Source organism: Lolium rigidum, chromosome 4, assembly GCF_022539505.1.
Source record: "Lolium rigidum isolate FL_2022 chromosome 4, APGP_CSIRO_Lrig_0.1, whole genome shotgun sequence".
Classification (NCBI taxonomy): Eukaryota; Viridiplantae; Streptophyta; class Magnoliopsida; order Poales; family Poaceae; genus Lolium; species Lolium rigidum.
The window spans coordinates 138,825,348-138,844,769 of NC_061511.1; the positions used below are offsets into that span (position 1 = coordinate 138,825,348).

The window sequence follows — 19,422 nt, forward strand, 5'->3', positions numbered from 1 at the left end:
TTCTTCTTCTTCATTGCTCTTGTTCATCTTGATTATGCTTCATCTTCTTTTTATCGGGTGCGCGTCAGCGCTCCTGATAGGAGTAGCCCCCGAGTCTAGGTACGGACGCTTGCAATCCGTGCGTAGACTCAAGTTGTACTACTCGAATATTTTCCTCTGCCAAGTTTTCACAAGTCTTCATAGATCATCTGATATATTTTCTTCACGCAAAGGATAATGAGCAACGTGCCCAACTTTTGTTGGTTAACCGCCGATGGCAAAACAACGTTACTCTACACAGAATCAAGTCCTCGGGCATGATCCTGGAATGCAAAAAACTTCCAACGGGTGTGCACCACGTCCTCCCGATGGGAGTAGTTAACGAAGTGTGCAAAATTCCTTTCAAACTTTTACCCTTTCGACTGTTTGTTCTGTCGAATCTTCTTTTTATCGGGTGCGTCAGCGCTCCCGATGGGAGTAGCCCCCGAGTCCAGGTTCGGATGCTCGCAATCCGTGCGTGGACTCAAATCCTTCATCCGATGACTTTCTATGTTTCCTTCGAATGCTTCTAAATTATGACGTCATTGCTGACGTGTAACTGCTGCAGGCTGATTTGACGGGTCCATCATGACGAGCTAGCCCTAGCCCTGCTCAATCAGTGTTTTAGGGATTGACCACTATACGCGTAATGACCGAGGTGGCTCCTCGATTTTCGCGCAATCGTGGGCGTAGTGGGCCGTCAGTTCCTTCCCTTCCTTAAGCGCCACGTGCTTACTTTAACTTCTCCTTAAAATCTCCAAAGGGCAAAAAATTCTCAATCTTCTCCACGGTTCCCGCAACATCTCCTCATTCTCCCCCTTCTTCCTTCTTTCGCCATTGTTGCGCCGCCGCCACAGTTTCAATCTTCATCAGATCTCGCGATGGTGAAGAAGAAGAATACCGCCGCCGCTGCTAGCTCCACCAGCGGAGGTGCCGCTACCAAGTCCTCCTCTTCTCTTCCGAAGGGGAGCGCTCCGAGCGCCCTCCCCGGCTCCGGCGGCTGCCGGCCCCGTCGGGCTCGATGGTCAAACCCGGGGACCGGGTAGCTTCAACCGTCACCAAGCGTGACGAAAAGAGGTCCCGAAGCTTAGGATTGATATCCTCCGACGCGGGAGATGTGATCCTTCCGAGTGCGATCTCTCGGCACGATCCTCCTGCTGGATTTTCTCGTGATGTTCTTATCTTTTCTTCATCGAGGCCTTTCGCTCCCCACTCATGGATTCCTCCTCCATCTCTTGCGGACGTATGAAATCCAATTATGGCAACTTACCCCCAACTCAATCCTCCATGTTGCTTGTGTTCATCACCCTTTGCGAGGCGTTTTTGGGTATTGAACCTCATTTCGGGCTGTGGAAGAAGATCTTCTATGTAAAAAGATACGAGCGGTAGTAATGGGTACTTTGTCACCGGAGGAGTAGGTTTTGTTGCTCGCTCAGAAGTTAATTACTTTAATTTCCCAATGAGAGAGTCCGTGCAAGGATGGAGGTTGAAATGGTTTTACGTTAAAGATTCCTCGTCACCCGAATGTCGACTCCCCTGCTATGCCGACGTTACTGAAGCCAAGCCCAAGGACTCTTGGAAGAACATCCTCTCAGCCGACGAAAGGGCCTCAGCCGAAGAATTATTTGCCAGATTCCTTCGAATCAAAGAGGCTGACGGCCAAACTATGATTGGTACGGAGGTGGCAGCAGGTTTTCTCGAAGCGCCCAATCCAGCCGAGTCATGGCCGGAGTTCACCCGATGTGGTTGTACTCGGGTCCAAAGGATGAGACCAGGATTAATGCTGCCGATCTATCGAGAAAAGAGTTGCTTGATGAAGTTCGTCGTCTTACTTCCTTCAACCAGGAAGATTCGATTCCGCTGATCTCTTCTTATGCTCCCCTTGACGTTGATCATCCACCATCAGGGGTATTTTCCTTTCTTCACATCTCTATTATAGCTCCTTGCTTAGCCGACATGATTACCTTTGTTCTTACTTGTCATTTTTCTTTGCCAGATCCCTATGGCTTACGAAAATACACGTGATTCACCGGATGATACTTCGAGGGGAGAGGCTCCTCAATCCCCGTAGATTTGCACACCACCGATCAAACGAGGTTTAGAGGATGAATATAATGGTCCGATGAATCTTGAAGTTGCCCACGTCTGATCTTCCCTCCTCGGCCGATAACACTTGTATCGCATATGGATCGATGCGTAACGTCGACACCGATCGTGATACTTTTGTTGATGCGGCTGCGGATGGGGCCGAAGCTTCTCCTGCGAAGAGATCAGCCGGCGGCTTTGCCGATGAAGATGATCTCTTCGACATGTAAGTAGTTCCCTTCCGAAAGTTATCTCGTGCCTTTTTACCTTTCATACTCCTCGTTATAATCACGATCATCATTTACTTTTGCAGTGACATGGGCTTTATCGAGCCTCCTCCTAAAAAGGCCAAGTCTGATGCCGTTTCGCCGGTCGTGGTGGCTTTCGAAGCTTTGGCTCCTAAGGCTGCCCCCATGGCTCAAGCATCGACTGCGTCTTCCCTTTCCAAAGGGAAGAATATTTCTCCACATGCTGCTACTGCGGCTCCTTTTTCTGTAAGTCCTCTTCTGATCTTAATACAGATTTCTTGGAGCGTGCCTTGTTTAATTGTTTTTCTTTCTCTCTTAAGGACCTGTGTGGCGTTATCTCTTCTCTGGAGGTTTTTGCCTCCCGATTCACTTCTCTAGAGGCTGACAAAGTTCGGCTGCAAGAGGAAGTCGAATCTTCCTCCTCAAAACTAGATGGCGCAGTCAAGATAGCTGCCGCGGCTCGCCAAGAGATTGATTCTCTGAAGGAGGAGCTGGCCAGACTGAAAGGGAAGCTGAAGGAGGAGGAAGCATCCAGGCTGGTGGCTGAGGCTCGAGCAGCCGAAAAGGATGAAGTCCTTCGTCAATCTTCTTTGGCCTTGCTTGGTAATCTCTAACATACTTTTGTCGAGTGACGTTCTTATGGATTTAAAGTTTTTGTCAATGACTGAATTTTTCCCTTCCTTTCTATTGTAGAGCCACCAAACATTCATGTCGATGCCCTGGAAAGAGTTCCAAATAACTCCCCAGCGAATGCTGTGTCAACGACTCTCGCTTCTCACCAGCTTACTCAAGAGCTTCTTGTTAAGGGGAAAGGTGCTCTGGCACGGATGCACTCGATGATCTTCCCCAAGATTAAGCAAGAGAAGACCCTGGGACAGCTAATCGATACCTTCGCGGTTGACACCAAAGAGGTCATCGATGTATTCAAGCGTACATCGCGCACTTTTGGTGCTCTTCTTGCCTTCCGACTTATGATGGGTTACGACTTTAAGGGTGACATCGAGGAAATGACTAAGGGGCTTCCAAAAGGGCAAGACGGGCAGACTGATGTCTACGGGAGCTTCTATTCTTGTAGACGGTGTTGGGCCTCCAAGAGCGAGAGGTTTGTAGAACAGCGGCAAGTTTCCCTTAAGTGGATCACCCAAGGTTTATCGAACTCGGGGATGAAGAGGTCAAAGATATCCCTCTCGAGCAACCCTGCGATCACAATGCAAAGAAGTCTCTTGTGTCCCCAACACACCTAATAGGTGCACTAGTTCGGCGAAGAGATAGTGAGATGCAAATAATATGGATGAGTATGAGTGGTAGTAGCAATCTGAATAAAATATGGCAGCGACTAAACATGCAACAAAACAGTAAACAAACGGAGATTCGATGCTTGGAAGCAAGGCCCAGGGATCCTGCTTTCACTAGTGGACACTCTCAACAATGATCACATAATAGAACCACTCTACACCCTCTTGTTGGATGATGAACACCACTAACTGTGTAGGATTACACGAACCCTCAATGCCGGAGTTAACAAGCTCCACAGTATCTGATTTTCATGTTTAAATAACCTTAGAGTGCAAGATAGATCAACACAATTACACCAAGAACTAACATAGCATGCACACTGTCACCATCACACTATGAAGGAGGCATAGATCACATCAATACTATCATAGTAATAATTAACTCCATAACCTACAAGAGATTATGATTATAATCTACGACAAGAACTACACGGTGCACACACTGTCACCATTACACCGTGAAGGAGGAATAGAATACTTTAATAACATCACTAGAGTAGCACGTAGATGATATTCAACTAGATCACATAAAGAGAGAGATGAACCACATAGCTACAGCGGAGCCCTCAGCCCCGGGGGTGAATTACTCCCTCCTCATCATGGAGACGAGCGATGGCGGTGAAGATGGCGGTGGAGACGGTGGTGGAGATGACTCCGGGGCAATTCCCCGTCCCGGCAGGTGCCGGAACAGAGACTTCGTCCCCGAATTAGAGTTTCGCGATGTGGCGGCGCCCACGGAGTCTTTCTCGGAGTTTCGTCAAGAGGTACCTGTGTTTTTAGGTCGAAAGGGGTTATATAGGCGAAGAGGCGGCGCGAGAGGGCCGACAGGGTGGCCCCACCCTAGGCCGGCGCGGCCGAGGTCCGGCCCGCGCCGCCTTATGGTGTGGTGGCCCCCCGGCCCCTCTCCGACTCTTCTTCGGTGTTCGGAGCCTTCCGGGAAAAATAGGAGGTTTGGCGTTGATTTCGTCCAATTCCGAGAATATTGCCCGAACAGCCTTTCGCGGAACCAAAAACAGCAGAACAACGACAGCGGCCTTTCGGCATCTCGTCAATAGGTTAGTTCCAGAAAACGCATAATAATGACATAAAGTGTGAACAAAACATGTCGGTATTGTCATAAAACAAGCATGGAACATCAGAAATTATAGATACGTTGGAAACGTATCAGCAGCCTGTTGATTTGAGCGCCTTTAAGGCGTCTGCTCTTACTTGTGTCCGTCAGCTCCTTGAACTGGTTGCATCAAGGAAATCGTCGACTGGTCCTAGTTCATCGACTCAAACTCAGCTTCCTTGATTCTTGTAACAAACTTGTGCCTTGAGCTGATGCACAACATTGCTCTGTCGCAAAAACTCATGCTTTGTAATAAACTCCGTGCTAGCATTGTTGTTAGCACACTTTTGCTATGATATCGCTTTCTTGCGCTTCTCCCGATGGGAGTTATTTTGGATGTTCGGCTGTACCATATCCATTACTTCTTTATAACCAGTACTTTCTGCAGGTTTTCCCAGTACCCTCGTTTGTAGACGATTCGTCGGGTGCGCTTCCTGAAAATGATCGGATCCAGCGCATGAAAGACCGGATGACACAGATGGAGAAGGATTTACGCAGCACTTATGCTTTGGCTGCCATCATTAATAAAAAGAGCGAGATTACAGCCGTCGTGGAGCGGTACATTCTTGGCGAGCTGCACAAGGCTACCGATAGTTTAAAGCCGTAAGTTTCTTGATCCCTTTGCTCGCTTGTTAGCAACTTCTTGTCCGAGTCTTTGACTAATTCTTTTGGCAGATCATAGCGTTGAACCCCGCGGAAGAGAACAAGCGGATACACGGCCGGGTGCATGCTTTGACTCAGCTTTCCTCATCCGAAGAAACTTTCACGGCGGGAGCACTCAAAGGCCTCGGCTGTCGTCAAATTTCAGGATCGAGTGCAACGAGGTCCACCAGTTCTTCGACAAGTGCTACAAGGCCATGAGGGTAGTTTGGAAAACAATGTTTCCTCTGAATGCAGTTCCCCTACCCTTTTGACTTTGATGTCTGAATTTGGAAGTGCCAAGAAGGTTCGGGAGCTAGTAAGATCTCAAGTCTTTGCAGGGGCCAAGTGCACGCTTGCCCTTGTGCTTGCTTGTTATCCTTCACCTTGCTTGTTGTCTATTGCCAACGCAACTGGTGACTTCGAGGAGCTATACCCGAAGGTTTTAGCTCCTGCTCATGTAATTGTCGACATGCTTGAGGAGATGTCAAAGGTACCTGAGGAAAAGGAAACTCCGCAAGGGTGATATAAAGGTGTAAAGTTACTTTTGTAAATTGTATTGGCTAGTTCATCCGAGTGCTCGGACTTTTGGGCCAAAAACTTTCTTATTTGGTTAGTACATTAATGTGTACTTTTACCATGCAGTTGGCAAATGTTTAAAGGGGCGAAGCTTAATTGCCCGTTGGATGTATGAGTACTAGTTGGTTAGCAAATCATTATGAGTGATCAGCTCGTGTTGCAGGTTTTGCTAAACCTGTTGTATGCGCAACTTTGCTTTCAACCGTTTGTAAATTTCGACAGTCATTCCCGAATTTTTCGGGTGTAATGATTCTGCCGATGAGCCCGTTGCTCTCTGATATTTCCATAAGTGAAATATCGAGCGTGGGTTGTGTGTAAGTTTTTCCAAACTCTTGCTTTGTACGGCACTCGTAGAGGCATCTGAAGCAGAGGGGAAAATTAATGTCCTTATTCTTCTTTGCAGTGCTCGTAGAGGCTTTTGCCCTGGGCGCTATCTTCTGCCGCGCATTAAGTTATGCCGTTACTTGGCGGCGGCACGGTCGTAGATGCTTTAAATGACTGCAATACTTTAACAAGAATCGAAACTTAAGTACTTATTGATAGGGTAAATATGAAACTGGAGGGCGAAAACAAGAAGCCCTGTGTAAAGTAAAGGAAAAACTAAGAGAGTGTTTTATCAAGGAAAGGGTTCTTCTCCTCTTCAGAGGCATCTTCCGATTTCTTCGTCATGCTGGAGGTTGCGAGAGTGCTATTGATTTCGCCAGATGCCTGAGCGGCGATTGTTAGCATCTTGCCGTCTCCTATCTCTTCTGTTTTGGCCACTGCCGAAACTTTTTCCGCTGGTGTTTTTGCTGCTGGTGCTTCAGGAGTTGGCTTCTTCTTTGTATCCCTGTCGAGTTTTTCCTCCTTGATTTCTTGTATTGTCAATTTGGGCGGGGGGTCGACACAGTCCCTTGTCGTAGCCCAAACTTTGCAGCAATCCTTTGGAAATCACGATCACAATTGTCTGAGCGTGAGAAGCTTCCGTAGACTGTGATGTTTGTCCCGTTGTTTCCTGGCATCTTCAGTTTGAGGTATGCATAGTGTGGTACAGCCATGAACTTGGCATACGCTGGTCTCCCGAGTATAGCGTGATACTGTGACTCCCAGTTCACCACTTCAAACTCGATCTTCTCCTTCTCGAAATTGTCGGCCTCGCCGAAGATGACATTCGGGTAGACTTTGCCAAGAGAGTGGCCCGGTGCGGTTGGAAGGATCCCGTGGAAGCGAGTGTCCGTTTCTTCCAACATGTTCATGGTGATCCCCATACTTCTAATTGTGTCGACGAAAATCAGGTTTAGCCCGTTTCCGCCATCCATGAAGACTTTGCTCATCTTGAACCCCCCAATCTGTGCTTCGACTACCAGGGCAGCGTGTCCTGGTTTTGGTATGTTCATCGGGTGATCTGCTCGACTGAACGTAATGTTCTGAGAAGACCAGTCGACGTATTCAGGGATATTTGCCATGATGCTTTCTACCAAGTTGATCTCTCGGGTGAGCTTCTTCATCTCCCTTTTTGAAACACCTGTCCTGTGGATCATGCTCATCTGCCCACGTGGTGGTGGAAACGCCTCGTTGGGTTGATGGGGTTGAGCTTGCTTGGACTTGATGCTGCGGTGGAGGTGGGGGTGGTGGTAGCTGTTGTCTGGCACGATTTGCTGGATGAGTTTGTGCATGTCAAGGAACTGCCGACAGTCCCTGAGCAGGTGACTTGACTTCGTTTTGCCGTCCTTGGAATCAACATACGAATGTAGGTAACAGGGGGCGTTGACCTGTTCAGCGTAGGGTAGTTCGGGAGTCCTCTGCTGTCGTGGTTTATAATTACCACGGTTTCCAGAGTTATTCCGGTTACCATCATGCCTGTCGTCTCGCTCATCCTGCTGATCGGAATACCCTGGGGCTACCAGATTGTTGTCATCATAGTTGCGATTTTTCCTTCTCTTGTGACGATCCCTTCGGCCACCCGAATCGTGCTTCGGCTGGTCATCGTCTTCGTCATCACTACGCTGTCGTGGCCTTCGTACGTTATCCTCTCCATCAGCCCAGCTGTTGGCGATTTCCATTAGCTTGGTTATGGTTTTTGGCTTTTTGCGCCCGAGTTCTTCTATGTAACTTTCCCGCTGAACGCCGTCGCTGAAAGCGTCGATTGCTCTGTCGACTGATACGTCTTCGGCAGCGTTCAGGAGTTTTGTGAACCTCCCGATGTATGAACGCATCGATTCCTTCTGCTTCTGCCGGCAATTTCGTAGCTCTTCGATCCCGACGGGCCTCTTATATGTTGCTTGGAAGTTGGCAACGAAGGCGTCTACTAGGTCGTCCCATGATTTGATAGAACCTTTCGGCAGCCCCCGTAGCCAGGCTCGTGCTGAGTCCTTTAAGTAAAGCTGTAAGCACTGCATTGCCGCTATCTGGTTTCCTTTGTGCAGGATCACTGTCTATAGGTAGTCATCTATCCAGGATCTTGGCTCTTGTTGTCCATCGTACTTGGCAGCGTCGGTAGGGGTAGGCTTAAACTTTTTGGGCGGCATTGCTTCGCGTATCTTGTAACTTAAACAATCGGCTCCCCTGAGTTCGCCGTCGTACTCCTGGTCTTCATCCGAAGAATCGCTGTCGTCGTCTTTCCTGGAGGCGCGTCGTCATCTTGCTTTGTCGATCCTGCTCTGGGTGATCTTGTCCCGAGCGTCTCTCGCGTGATGTTTTGACCCGCTACCTTGGACCATAGTCCTTTCCTTCTGCGGGACTAGGTTGTTCCCCAATATCGCGAGACTTTCGAGGGCACCTCGGTGAGCTTGAGCCATAGATCCTTCGGGGCGCTGGTTGATGAGGTAAGCGGCGAGGTTGGCCGTTGCTCCTGCAACGGTTTTCGGCCGTGGCATGCCCGCAGTATCCGTAGTCACAAAGGATTTAGTCAGAGTCGATGTTATTTCTCTGGCGTCATCTTCCGAAAGCCTCGATATCCTTGACCGGTGCTTGCCTGCTCCCTGAGTGTTTCGGGAAGCACTCCCTTATGAGCCCCTTCGTCGTTCGCTGGATCGATCCGCTGCAGATAAGCGTCTCTCGAGGGAGGCTTGCTCTTTTGACAGGTGCTCCCGATTCTTCTCTAGTATGGAGCGGTAAGCATTGAGGATTCCAACCGAAGTCCCCGCAGGGAGCGGCGTGTTGTTGAGCACTACTGCCCTTGCTGCTGCCCACTCCTCATCCGCGATGGTGTAATCGCTGTCGCGGTTGCTGGGCGCTGTTCTCAAAACTCGCCCTTCTACTTGGAACGGGGGTATGATCCTCGTCACCTCTACGCCTTGTGTTTCCCGTGTTGTTGGCGACATAAACTCGATGGTGTGCCGGTCTTCGGGTGATTCCACGGACGGTGTCGTCGATCATCGTCCTCTCCCGATGAATACCGGGCGTTGCAGATGAACGGAGTGTCGCTCGATCCCAGCCCGTGCCTGGTGTTGCAGTTCAGGCAGTAGTACGAGGTTAATTCCGAAGACGTGGGGTCGTCAGACCCTACCGACATGGAGGACAACGAGCGGGGAGTCGAAGGCGCGGGTGAGCAAGTCGATCCTGTCAGTCCAGCCGACAGATCGGGTGATGATGGTGCGCTAGAACTCGTCGATTCAGAGGCGGGGGATTCCAGCAATCGTAGGATTCCTTCTGCATTGACGTTGTAGTGGACGCTGCCGAAGGTCATCTCCATGTTCCCTTGTAGATCTGAAAAGTTCGAACGGGAGGAGTCGCTGTGTGGAGTAAACTCGTAGGAGCCGAATCAAATCGGGCTTCCCAGGATGGGCGACGATAGTGCTGACGAGGTTGCTGATGAAGTTGCTGGCAACGTTGCTGGCGGGTTTGCCGGTGAAGCTGCCGATGCCATGATCGGATCTGCCGGTGCCTTGCCTTGTGCCAACAGGTTTCCCACAGACGGCGCCAATTGTCGAGGGTACTCCTCGCCAATGCCCTCCGATAGGGGCTTAGGGTTGACGGAATCCCGCAAGCCGACACGAGACATCGGTTCACGGACAAGCGGGGAGAGCGATTTACCCGGGTTCGGGGCCCTCGATGAGGTAAAACCCTTACGTCCCGCTCGTCTGTTCTTGATTATGATGATAATGGGTTACAATGGGGTGCCGAATAGTTCGGCTGAGATCTCGTCGAGATGGTTATTGCTATGATGACCTAGCTTTAAGCTTTTTTCGGCTAAGATTGCTATGATCGATTCTCGTCCCTCGGCAGCCCCTCTCCGGCCTTTATATAGGAGGCCGGGTCTCAAGGGTCCTAGCCGAGTACGACTAGGTTTACGATAGTTTAGATCCAATCTTTCCTTGCTTGTTCGCTTCCTTGTTTTGCCCGTCAAGGAATCTTCTAGTGCGCCGACCTAGTGGCCCATCTCGCCTTCGGGTATCTTCATGGGCCTCCAATTTGTCAATACCAGATAAGGCAATACTGGTTACCCGAAGGGTAATGCCCACGTCAGGCTTCGCCTAACTCGCATTCATGAGCCTTCTTGTAGTCTCCGGATATGGTAATCATACCTTTTGGACCCGGAATCTTGAGCTTGTTGTAGATGTAGCACACTCTTGCATGAAACTTGTGGTAGGTGGGCTGCGCCGAAGATGACGTGGTAGGAGCTTTTGAAGGGCACGACCTCAAACGTGATCATCTCTTGGCGGAAGTTATTTGCATCGCCGAAAGCCACAGGAAGTCTGATGCTGCCCAAGGAATTTGCCTTTTTACCCGGAACCACACCATGGAATTCGGTGGTGCTATGCTTGAAGCTGTTCCTTGGTAAGGTTCATCCGCTCCAATGTTTCCAGGTACATGATGTTCGGGCTGGCTCCGCCGTCCATGAGGCACTTGGAGAAATCATACCCATCGATACGGGGACTTACAACCAAGGCGTAGCACTCTTTCGGAATGACGGTAGGATGATCCTTTCTATCAAACGTACACGGAGTTTCCGACCACCGACATACTTGCGGCACGGCGGGGACTGTGGCGTTCAGGATCCGGAGAGCTGATTTGCTTGCACGGACTGTTAGGGTTCCGAGGAAGGTGTGGTACGCGCCCGCACTCTTTTTATCGAAGGGGTTAGGTTTAGCTGCGGATCCGGATTTGGGATCCGGCGAAGCGTCATCCTCGTCCGTCGCCTCGGAACTATCTTCCTCCTTGTCCTTGTTCTTGCCCTTTCCTCCTTTGCCGCGTGGGCGGTGCTTCCGGGCTCGTTTGTATCCTGCTTCCGGGTCAGATTTTAGATCATTGACCCACTTGCAGTTACGGTTGGTGTGAGTGGACTTCCCTGTAGCCGGATCCAAGTGGGCCAGGCAAGGCATGTCTCTGTACTCTTCATAAGTTTGGGGGCGCGGGTTCGCGCGGCGGTGACCTCATCGCCACGCTCGTCGGCCCCTTCCAGATCCACCACCGCGGCCGCGGCCTCTTCCGCCTCCTTGGCATCCGCGCTGGAAGGCCATGGCGATCAAGTCGGATCTGCCACTCTTTTGGTCATCAGGGGGGTTTTTCCGCTTGGTGCTGCTGCTGCTGCCGTTGTCACGGTTCTTATTTTGCTGGTGCAGGGGGATTGCTGTGGCTGCTAGATCTCCGCCTGCGTCGTCATCGGCGGCAGTATGATCACTGGCGATGGTGATCATGTCATCCAAAGTCAGCTTATTTGCATTGACCAGGCAGGTCAGCTTGTGCCGCAGTAGTCCTCCTCGCTGCAAGCCACCAATGAAGGCATGCATTGCCGTGCGGTTATCGACGTTTTCGCACTCGTTTCTGCATGCCAACCATCGGGTGAGGAAATTCCTCGATGTTTCACCCTTTTTCTGAATACATGCCTGCAAGTCGCTTGTTGTGGCAGGTCTCTTGTAGGTGCCCCTGAAGTGCTTCTCGAAGGCGTTTTTCAGGTCAAACCAGCAAAAGATGGAGTTCTTCTCGAGGTCATCGAGCCGGATCCGAGGCTGGACCTACAAGGTACAGACTCGAAGCATGCGGCAAGCGATATTAGGGGTTCCTCCGGCAAAGGTTACAGCATTATAGTAATCCTCAATCCAGGTATCCGGCCTTTCCGTGCCATCATAGTTCTTCAGGTTTTCGGGTAGATTGAGGTTCATCCTTGGCTTTGGTTCCTGTCGGATCATCTTGCCAAAGCATTTTGGGCCGATGTAGTCAGATCTGTACTCATTGAGGCGTTCTCGGGCATCACGTGGGCCGCCGCCCGGGATTTTTGAGCGAGAACGAGATCTTCGGCCACCGCCTCCGCCTCCACCACTAGGTGGCGGTGAGGGAGACCTGCGAGGGGGCCTGTAAGATTTTTTGCTTCCTCCCTCTGATTCCCGGCGATCTTCCCGTGGCTCGCTCCGGCTTCGGTGGCTACCTTCACCTTGGTGATAGTCTCCTCCGTCGTTCCGGCTACGGCGGGGCTCCGGCTCACGCTCTGCGTTCCTGCTCCTCCCGGGCTCGGGATCACGGTCGTTGTTCCGGCTCCTTCTAGGCTCCGGCTCACGATCGTTGTTCGGTTCCGACGTGGCTCCGGCGTACGCTCCCTGGTCCTTGGCGGCGGTATGTTGTCGCGGATGTTGATTCCACCGGCTCCATGGGGCCTCGGTGTTTCCGGCTCGGATTGCGGCGGCGAGGAGGTGGGGGACGCGGGTACCCGTTGGGCGGAGGTGACGGGTTCCGGTACTTGTTCCTACCAGTGTACATTGCATCCTTTCCCTTCTTCGGATCTGAAGGAGGCGTCTTTGACGGCACGGGGATCGGATTTGGGTGTTCCCTGGCTTTTCTTCTGTGCTCCGTGGATCCGGTGCGCGATTCATCGTCGGGATGTCGATTGGCGTGAGCGTCCTTCTGCGCGGTAGATACACAGTTATCCGGATTAGATTCCAACCTGCGCGAGGTATCCGCATTGCTTTGCTACTGCATTGCTGAAGCGACAAGTTTGCGGACGTAGTTGATATCAACCTCTTCGTCCTTATTTTTCAGGAGCTCCGCAGCTTTTAGCATGTTATCCTTTGGAGTTTCCAGCGGCTGCTGCTCTGCAGGTGTGGCGAAGTTGATCCTGCGTGGCGGGATTGCTTCTCTAACGATCCGATCAGCCTCCGCCTGTGCATAGGTCATCTTTACTTCCCACTCTTTCCTCATGCTCTTGACGTGCTCGAGTGTTTCAGTGATTTCGCGATCCTATCTTTCGAAGCGGTCCATCAAGTTTGCAGCATCTGCTCTTTCATCCATTATTGCTGCTGCGGTATTGGCGAACTTCTTGGCTGTAGCCAGCATTTCCTTTCTCGTGGCCTCTAAAGCCTCCGGATCTGCGGCGTCGCCCGGGGTTATGGGTTTGTTGAGGACAGCAGATTTCACCACTAAATCCATGCGAGCTTGCACGACTATCTCTTCAGGGGACAAGACGTTTTCGTATGGACGCTCCCGATCTAACGGAGATCCTACATTGGACGGCCCTGGATCGGAGGCGGTGTTTTCATCTTCGGGTTCCTGCTGATCCAGCTGTGCCACGGTTGCGAGAACCTGCATGGGCTGGGCGGATTCGACGTCGGGTTGCTCACCGTATCCGTATTCTTTTACCTTCCGGTCGAACTCTTCAGTGTCCATGGAATCCCCTGACATTGGGCTTAGGTTACCGAGGATTGATTCCTCAGGGTTTTCGGCACCCTCTTGCTCCGGAGCGTCGCTTTCTCCGACAGCCTCCTGCTGATCCGGAGCGACAGCGTTTTCCGGTGCCTCATCCTGCTCGGGGCCGGCTCCGACTTCTTGAGGGGCGGCTCCGGCGGTATGGGCTATGAAGTGTACGAAGTGACACCTTTGCTTTTCTAACACCAGGAGACCCGAGGCGGATGCGCATTGGTCTTCCACCGTTATTTCCTGCTCGGGGGCGGATTGGGTGGGTTTTGATTTTTCCGGATCTAAGGCGGAATCTTCCTTGGGAAGTTCCTGCGTCTCGAATCGGATCTTCGCGATCGCGTCCCGCTCGGCGGCGGTCGCGTCGGCGATACTACCAGTGCGTTCCCGTCGGAATCGACGGTCTCGCCAATGAAGATGTGGATGCCGCCTATCGGGACGATGGAGAGTTTGATGGGGTCGGTTTTAGCCGGAATCCAGCACTCGTCCGGAGGGACGATCGGAAAATTTCCGGCGTAAAGAACACGCCCCACCGCGATCGTGTCGTCGTAGCTTCCCATGGCGGAACCCTCCCGGTTCCGGCCTCCAGACGCCGCAGGCCCCACGGTGGGCGCCAACTGTCGTTGCCTAATCGACGATACCTCGGAGGAGGGATCCTCACGAGGGGAAGAAGAAGTGGGGGCCATATGGCGGAGTGCACACGGGACGGTGGTACGCGATTTACCCAGCTTCGGAACACCTGCACGATGACAGGGCCTACTGCTGCTTGTCTGGAATTATCTGGGCGCTTTCGCGTTGTTACAATGAGTTGTGGTTGTGCCTCTAGGGCTCCCGGGATCCGGCTTATAAAGGCGCACGGATCTAGGGTTTACATGGAGAGTCCTAGCCGGATTACAGATTGTCTAACTACGGTACAATATCTTGCCGTACACGTCACGGATCCGCCTTCCATATACGCCGTACTGGATCCGGGTTCCTCATGGGCCTCCACGGATCCGGGTTCCTCCGTCGGTACGGATCCGGCTTACTGATCCTGGGCCGGACTTCATCCTTCATGATCAACAGCAACTGGGCCGCCCGATGGGCCACATGCCTCATCACCGTCTATGGGCCACCCGGGCTTGCCGAATCTAGGCACTGTCGATGGTACTCCTATGAAGTATACCCACAACAGTCGTCGCCGCACCAACCACCATCACCTTCTTCCACAAGATCTTCGAACGCCAGATCCGTTGTCCCAAAGACTCCAAGCGAGGGGATGTCGCGCACGGCAGCTCCGCAGAGCTGCGAGCATGACAGAAGCAACAGATCCACAACAGAGCTCCTCGGAGCGCTGCCGTCGAAGGGAAAGACCACCACCTGCAAAAAACCAATCCGGTCGCGCCTCCTCCTTCCCGATGCCGCCGGCTGGAGCCCTAAGCCACCCTACGCTATGTACACATCGTGAATCGGGGTTCCCCCATCCTCCCGCCGCTGGAGGGCGAGGGAACCGCCGATTCGGCGACTACGAGGTGGATCGTCCGGAGAGCTCACAAATCACCCTTCGTTATATTCATAAGGATTCCTACGAATCAAATGGTACACGTAAGAAAAATATATAAGGATGAAAATCCTACAAAAAGATTCTTTAGCATTCATTTGAATCAAGCGAGCCTGAAAATCGTTCTGGGCGGTGTGTATGAGTGTCCAACAGAATCTCCATCTGGCATGGTTAGACGTATGCCCAAACCGATGGGACAGGCTCCCTCTCATCAACACACGCCCAAATGTTGGTCTAACAAGTCATCCTCCGAGTATGGCGTAGATTAGAACAGTTACCTTTAAACACTGCCGAGGGAAGCAAATCAAGTGGCTCATGAGATTGCTAGTTTTAGTTTTAGTAATAATATCACATGTATTTGGTTCGATGAAGCCCCTAGCTTTGTTACTAGCAAACTCATAAAACGATGTAACTATTTTGATTGAGGCAGCAAATTTTTTACGCACTTTTTTTCTTAGCAGAATATTCAAGGGGACTGAAAGATTTTTAATAAGCCGGTTTCCTTGCTTAGGAGTATATGATGGTTTCAAAAAAAAAAAAGTCATCCTCCGAGTACGAATCCTAGCTATAGCACTAAACATGTTGGTCTAACAAGTGTACCCAACCGGTTAAATGCGGAAATTCTTATACTGACTATAATTTGACACGATGTAATAATTTTGTGGTAAAATATATAGCACGGAATTTAAACCGGATAAGTACCATCACAAATATACAAATGAGGGGTAAAAGGTGGAATTCGTTGTAAATGTTTTCCTGTTCTAGTCTCCTCGTTACATTTACAACACGCCTTGTCGACGCTCGGTGCTCCCAAGCTCCTTCCCTTGGTTGCATATGTTTTTACATATTTTTTTTATGCAATATTAGTTTAGTTAACATTTTGCCGAGATTTCATATTACTTTGCCCGCAATTGATTGAGATGACAGCATGTGCTTGAGCTCCAAGCAGAGTTTAAGTTTGATGAAACTAAAAAGACAATCAATTTGTTTAAATTTCGTTTTCTTTGCTAGTACGTATATGTTTTCTTTAGTTTATCACTCCAAGCATGCTTTGCACGTGCGCAATTACTAGTTGAAAGACAATGCTTTCCTTTTTGGGAGGATAAAAGACATCGCTGTTCTAGTTTCAACATGACGAGTAGGAGTATTCCGATGAGAGGTTAGCATGGTAGCAAGTAGCAACCACGCGCAACCTATCTGATACTACAAGGAACCCATCAGAGTGGAGTGCCAGTTTACATCTCTCGGTACGTGCAACTCTCCTTTTTGTTCTGACCTTCGGGGGTTGTTTCTTTGACACTCATACGTCTCCTGACTGTTACGGGAAAGGAATAAAAAATCAGCACGTTACGATACTGCAGAAGAGCAGAGGATGGCGAATGTTCAGGACTTGAATTAGGCCAAACACGTGGAAATTCTGCTCTCATACATGAGAAGATGGATACAGAATTCAGGATTGCAATAGCCAAGACGAAAAGACGTGTACCAGCACTGCGTGTCTCGATGAGATGAAAGAAAAAAGATGGACAGCAACAGCAATACACAAAAGCAACATCAACGTGGGGACGTACTGGGGAACATAAACGTGTAGGCATGGCGTGTAGGTTCATGTAACTGTTCACGTGTAAGTTCTTAAGAGTGCTCCTGATCCTCTACGGCTTCCAGCGGCTGGTCCTCGGGCGACACCTCTTCCTTGGTGGCCTCCGGTTCATCGTTGTTCTTGGCCGAGGCGGCAGGCTTGAGCAAGTTGTCATAGCTGCCCGTCTCCTTGAACAGCTGCCAGAAGTGGTGCTGGCAGTACAGGATCCCGTTGAGGGACGCGTAGGAGGCGGTCGTCAGGAGGCAGCCGCCGTGGGCGCACTTGAAGCAGGTCTTGTGGTAGGGCTCGCCCTCCAAGGTCATCTGCAAATGGATTTTGGAATTATCAGACATGCTTTATTTCGCACCTGGAATTCAAGGAAAATAATACATACATGTGGGTAATTTCATCAACAACTGGAATGGTACGTACACACATTGCATATGCATTCTATTGGTACTCGATTTTTGTTAGTCAAAAGTTGAAATATGAACAAGTCAATCAATAATTCTCGAAAAAAAACAAGTCAATCAATTGCCCTTCCCACTGCTTGATAGTTGGATAAAGGGAATTGTTTACCTTCTCCAATGGGTACACAGTCTTCTTGCAGGCAGCACACTTGTCCTGAGTTCCACAGAACACAGAAGATAACTTGTTTGGTACCTTAGACTGTAGAACATTTAAAAAAACGATTTATGAGCTGCAATCTGTGACAAATTCGGGAAGCATGGTGTTGCTTATTGTACTGCATGAAACATTTAAGCAATAGCAAGGATAACCTATCAGGCAACAATATACATTACAGGTACCAGGAAGCCCATTTTTTCATAATCTTTTCACCACAAATATAAGCGTGGCCCACAGAATATCTAGAAAAACCAGTCCTCTTCCAAAATATAAGACGTCTTTGGACTTCCATTTTATGCGTTTAAACTGAACTACCAAAACTTCTTATATTTTAGGAAGGCGGGAGTACTTTTATAGAGAAAAGGCTAAAAAACTATGAAGATTAATCGAATAAAATAGATGGCGAGAATGCAGTACCTGCTCATTGTTTGCCTTGGCACCTGAAAAAAAAAACAAGTATACTGTAATGAGATTCCTGTTGCGATTGCAAAAACAACAGAGGAAGAACGATGCAGGACAAACTTACATGTGGGGAATTTTTTGTTGAAGGTGCCTGTTTCCTTGAAAAGCTGCTCAAAATGAGTCTTGCAGTAAAGAACTCCATCCATGGAGGAGTAGTTGCACATCTGTAAGTTCAAATCATAGAGCAATGGGTGTGAGAAACTGATGCGTCTGAGTGCGAACATCGACAAGAGGGCATTACCGAAAGGGTGCCTTTGCAATGGCTACATTTGAAGCAGGACTTGTGGTAGGGAATGCTATCCACGGTAAGGAGGTCAATGAAATGAACGGTCTTGTCACAAGCCTTGCACTTGTCCTGTGTGCCAGAGAATGTCATCTTGATATTCTTGGGGGTAAAGCCTAGCAAAATATGCCACTCAGTTGCTATTAAGAATTGTCTGGCGCAAGCCTTCTAATGCTCTCAAGATCACCTGTCTTCGGCTCTCGATCTGCAACCAAATAGAAGCAGATGAAAGCCAAAGAGGGTGCGATCAAGATGCACTCGAAGGCTTTAAATACAATGCCTGAAACTGGATTTGGGAAAGGCAGAAGGTTCGGGAGACGAAAAAAGGCTAGGCTCCAGCACCAAGCCAGAGGAAAAGGTCAGAGATGTGAATGGATATGCCACGTCATAATGCTAACTTTGGAGATTACTCCTCACATGGTTCTAACATTTGTGGTTATTCTCCAATACAAAGTGTTCAGCTATATTTAGCTTCCAATGATAACTACTGTCATTACTAACAATAGTCTTATACATCTGCAGAAGTATCACGAAATTAAAAGGCGGTGTTATCTGTCAGTCAAACTTTTCTTGGAGGAAGAAACTGATCAATCTATTCTTAGTGCACCCAAAAGGACCCACATGCATTCTTGATACACTCACAAAACACATGCTCATTTACAACATATATGATGAATGCATATTAAATAACGTGCACTTCAATATACAATGAATAAAAGCAAAGACCTTGTTTGGCCTTGAAGTGTGACCTTGAACACAAGCAGCTTTTCACAAGCAATGGAAGGATGAAACGAGAAGCTTATAAAACAAATTTAAGGCACACAAACAAAATTGGCTCCTGGAACAATCTAAACAAGTTAAACTGCTAGTAACTATAGTAGTCTATGAACTGGGAAACAGGAGAAACAGTGTTGAAACAACCACGTAGAATTCACATTATGTACCTACTTTTGATCTATCACCTGGCATGAAATCCCTGTTTCCTCAGATCGACAAGTCCGGCAATCAGGATTACCTTTGATCTAGCTTCAGTCCCAAGAATTAGTTCTGCAAAAGAGTGACATGTCAGTCCTGCTTCAGTGAAAAGTAACATTATGATGATTGATGGATGTGCAGGATAACTACCTGAAAATTTGTCAGTCTATTTCTCTATCTTCCAACAGGGGATGCCAATATGAAGGGTATTCAGAATTGCCACAACACTTTTGAAAAATCAATAGGTTGGATTTTTTTGTCATTCCAAGTTTGAAAAATGGCAAGGTTCATATCACATCATTTGTTGTTTGTACATTCCAAAATTGGGTGACAACAACTGAACATGTGAACAAAAGTAGGCTACAGTGGCGTACAA

The 19,422-nt window shown here is 49.3% G+C and overlaps 1 protein-coding gene across 6 annotated transcripts; it reads right to left on the reverse strand.

Moving 5' to 3' along the window:
- Nucleotides 1-16,729: 16,729 nt before the first annotated feature.
- On the reverse strand, nucleotides 16,730-19,403 carry LOC124705786 (LIM domain-containing protein PLIM2b-like). Of its 6 annotated transcripts, none has more exons than XM_047237482.1 (7): nucleotides 19,197-19,403; nucleotides 19,020-19,118; nucleotides 18,030-18,143; nucleotides 17,853-17,952; nucleotides 17,744-17,766; nucleotides 17,279-17,368; nucleotides 16,730-17,022 (listed from the first exon to the last, which is right to left on the reverse strand). In XM_047237482.1, the coding sequence occupies exons 2-7, from the start codon at nucleotides 19,038-19,040 to the stop codon at nucleotides 16,753-16,755; spliced, it is 618 nt and encodes a 205-aa protein (XP_047093438.1). In that variant the 5' UTR covers nucleotides 19,041-19,118; nucleotides 19,197-19,403; the 3' UTR covers nucleotides 16,730-16,752. The 6 variants fall into 6 exon arrangements, with proteins under 6 accessions (XP_047093438.1, XP_047093433.1, XP_047093434.1 ...); XM_047237477.1 differs by having other exon boundaries at nucleotides 18,030-18,187; nucleotides 19,034-19,118; nucleotides 19,197-19,402; XM_047237478.1 differs by having other exon boundaries at nucleotides 18,030-18,187; nucleotides 19,197-19,402.
- Nucleotides 19,404-19,422: the final 19 nt, after the last annotated feature.

Excerpts from the sequence above, each read along its gene's own strand:
- LOC124705786 (XM_047237477.1), bottom strand. Across the intron at positions 17,953-18,029 it reads ATTGCAAAGGCACCCTTTCG|ATGTGCAACTACTCCTCCAT; the intron begins GTAATGCCCTCT and ends TTGAACTTACAG. Across the intron at positions 17,369-17,743 it reads CCAAGGCAAACAATGAGCAG|TCTAAGGTACCAAACAAGTT; the intron begins GTACTGCATTCT and ends AATGTTCTACAG.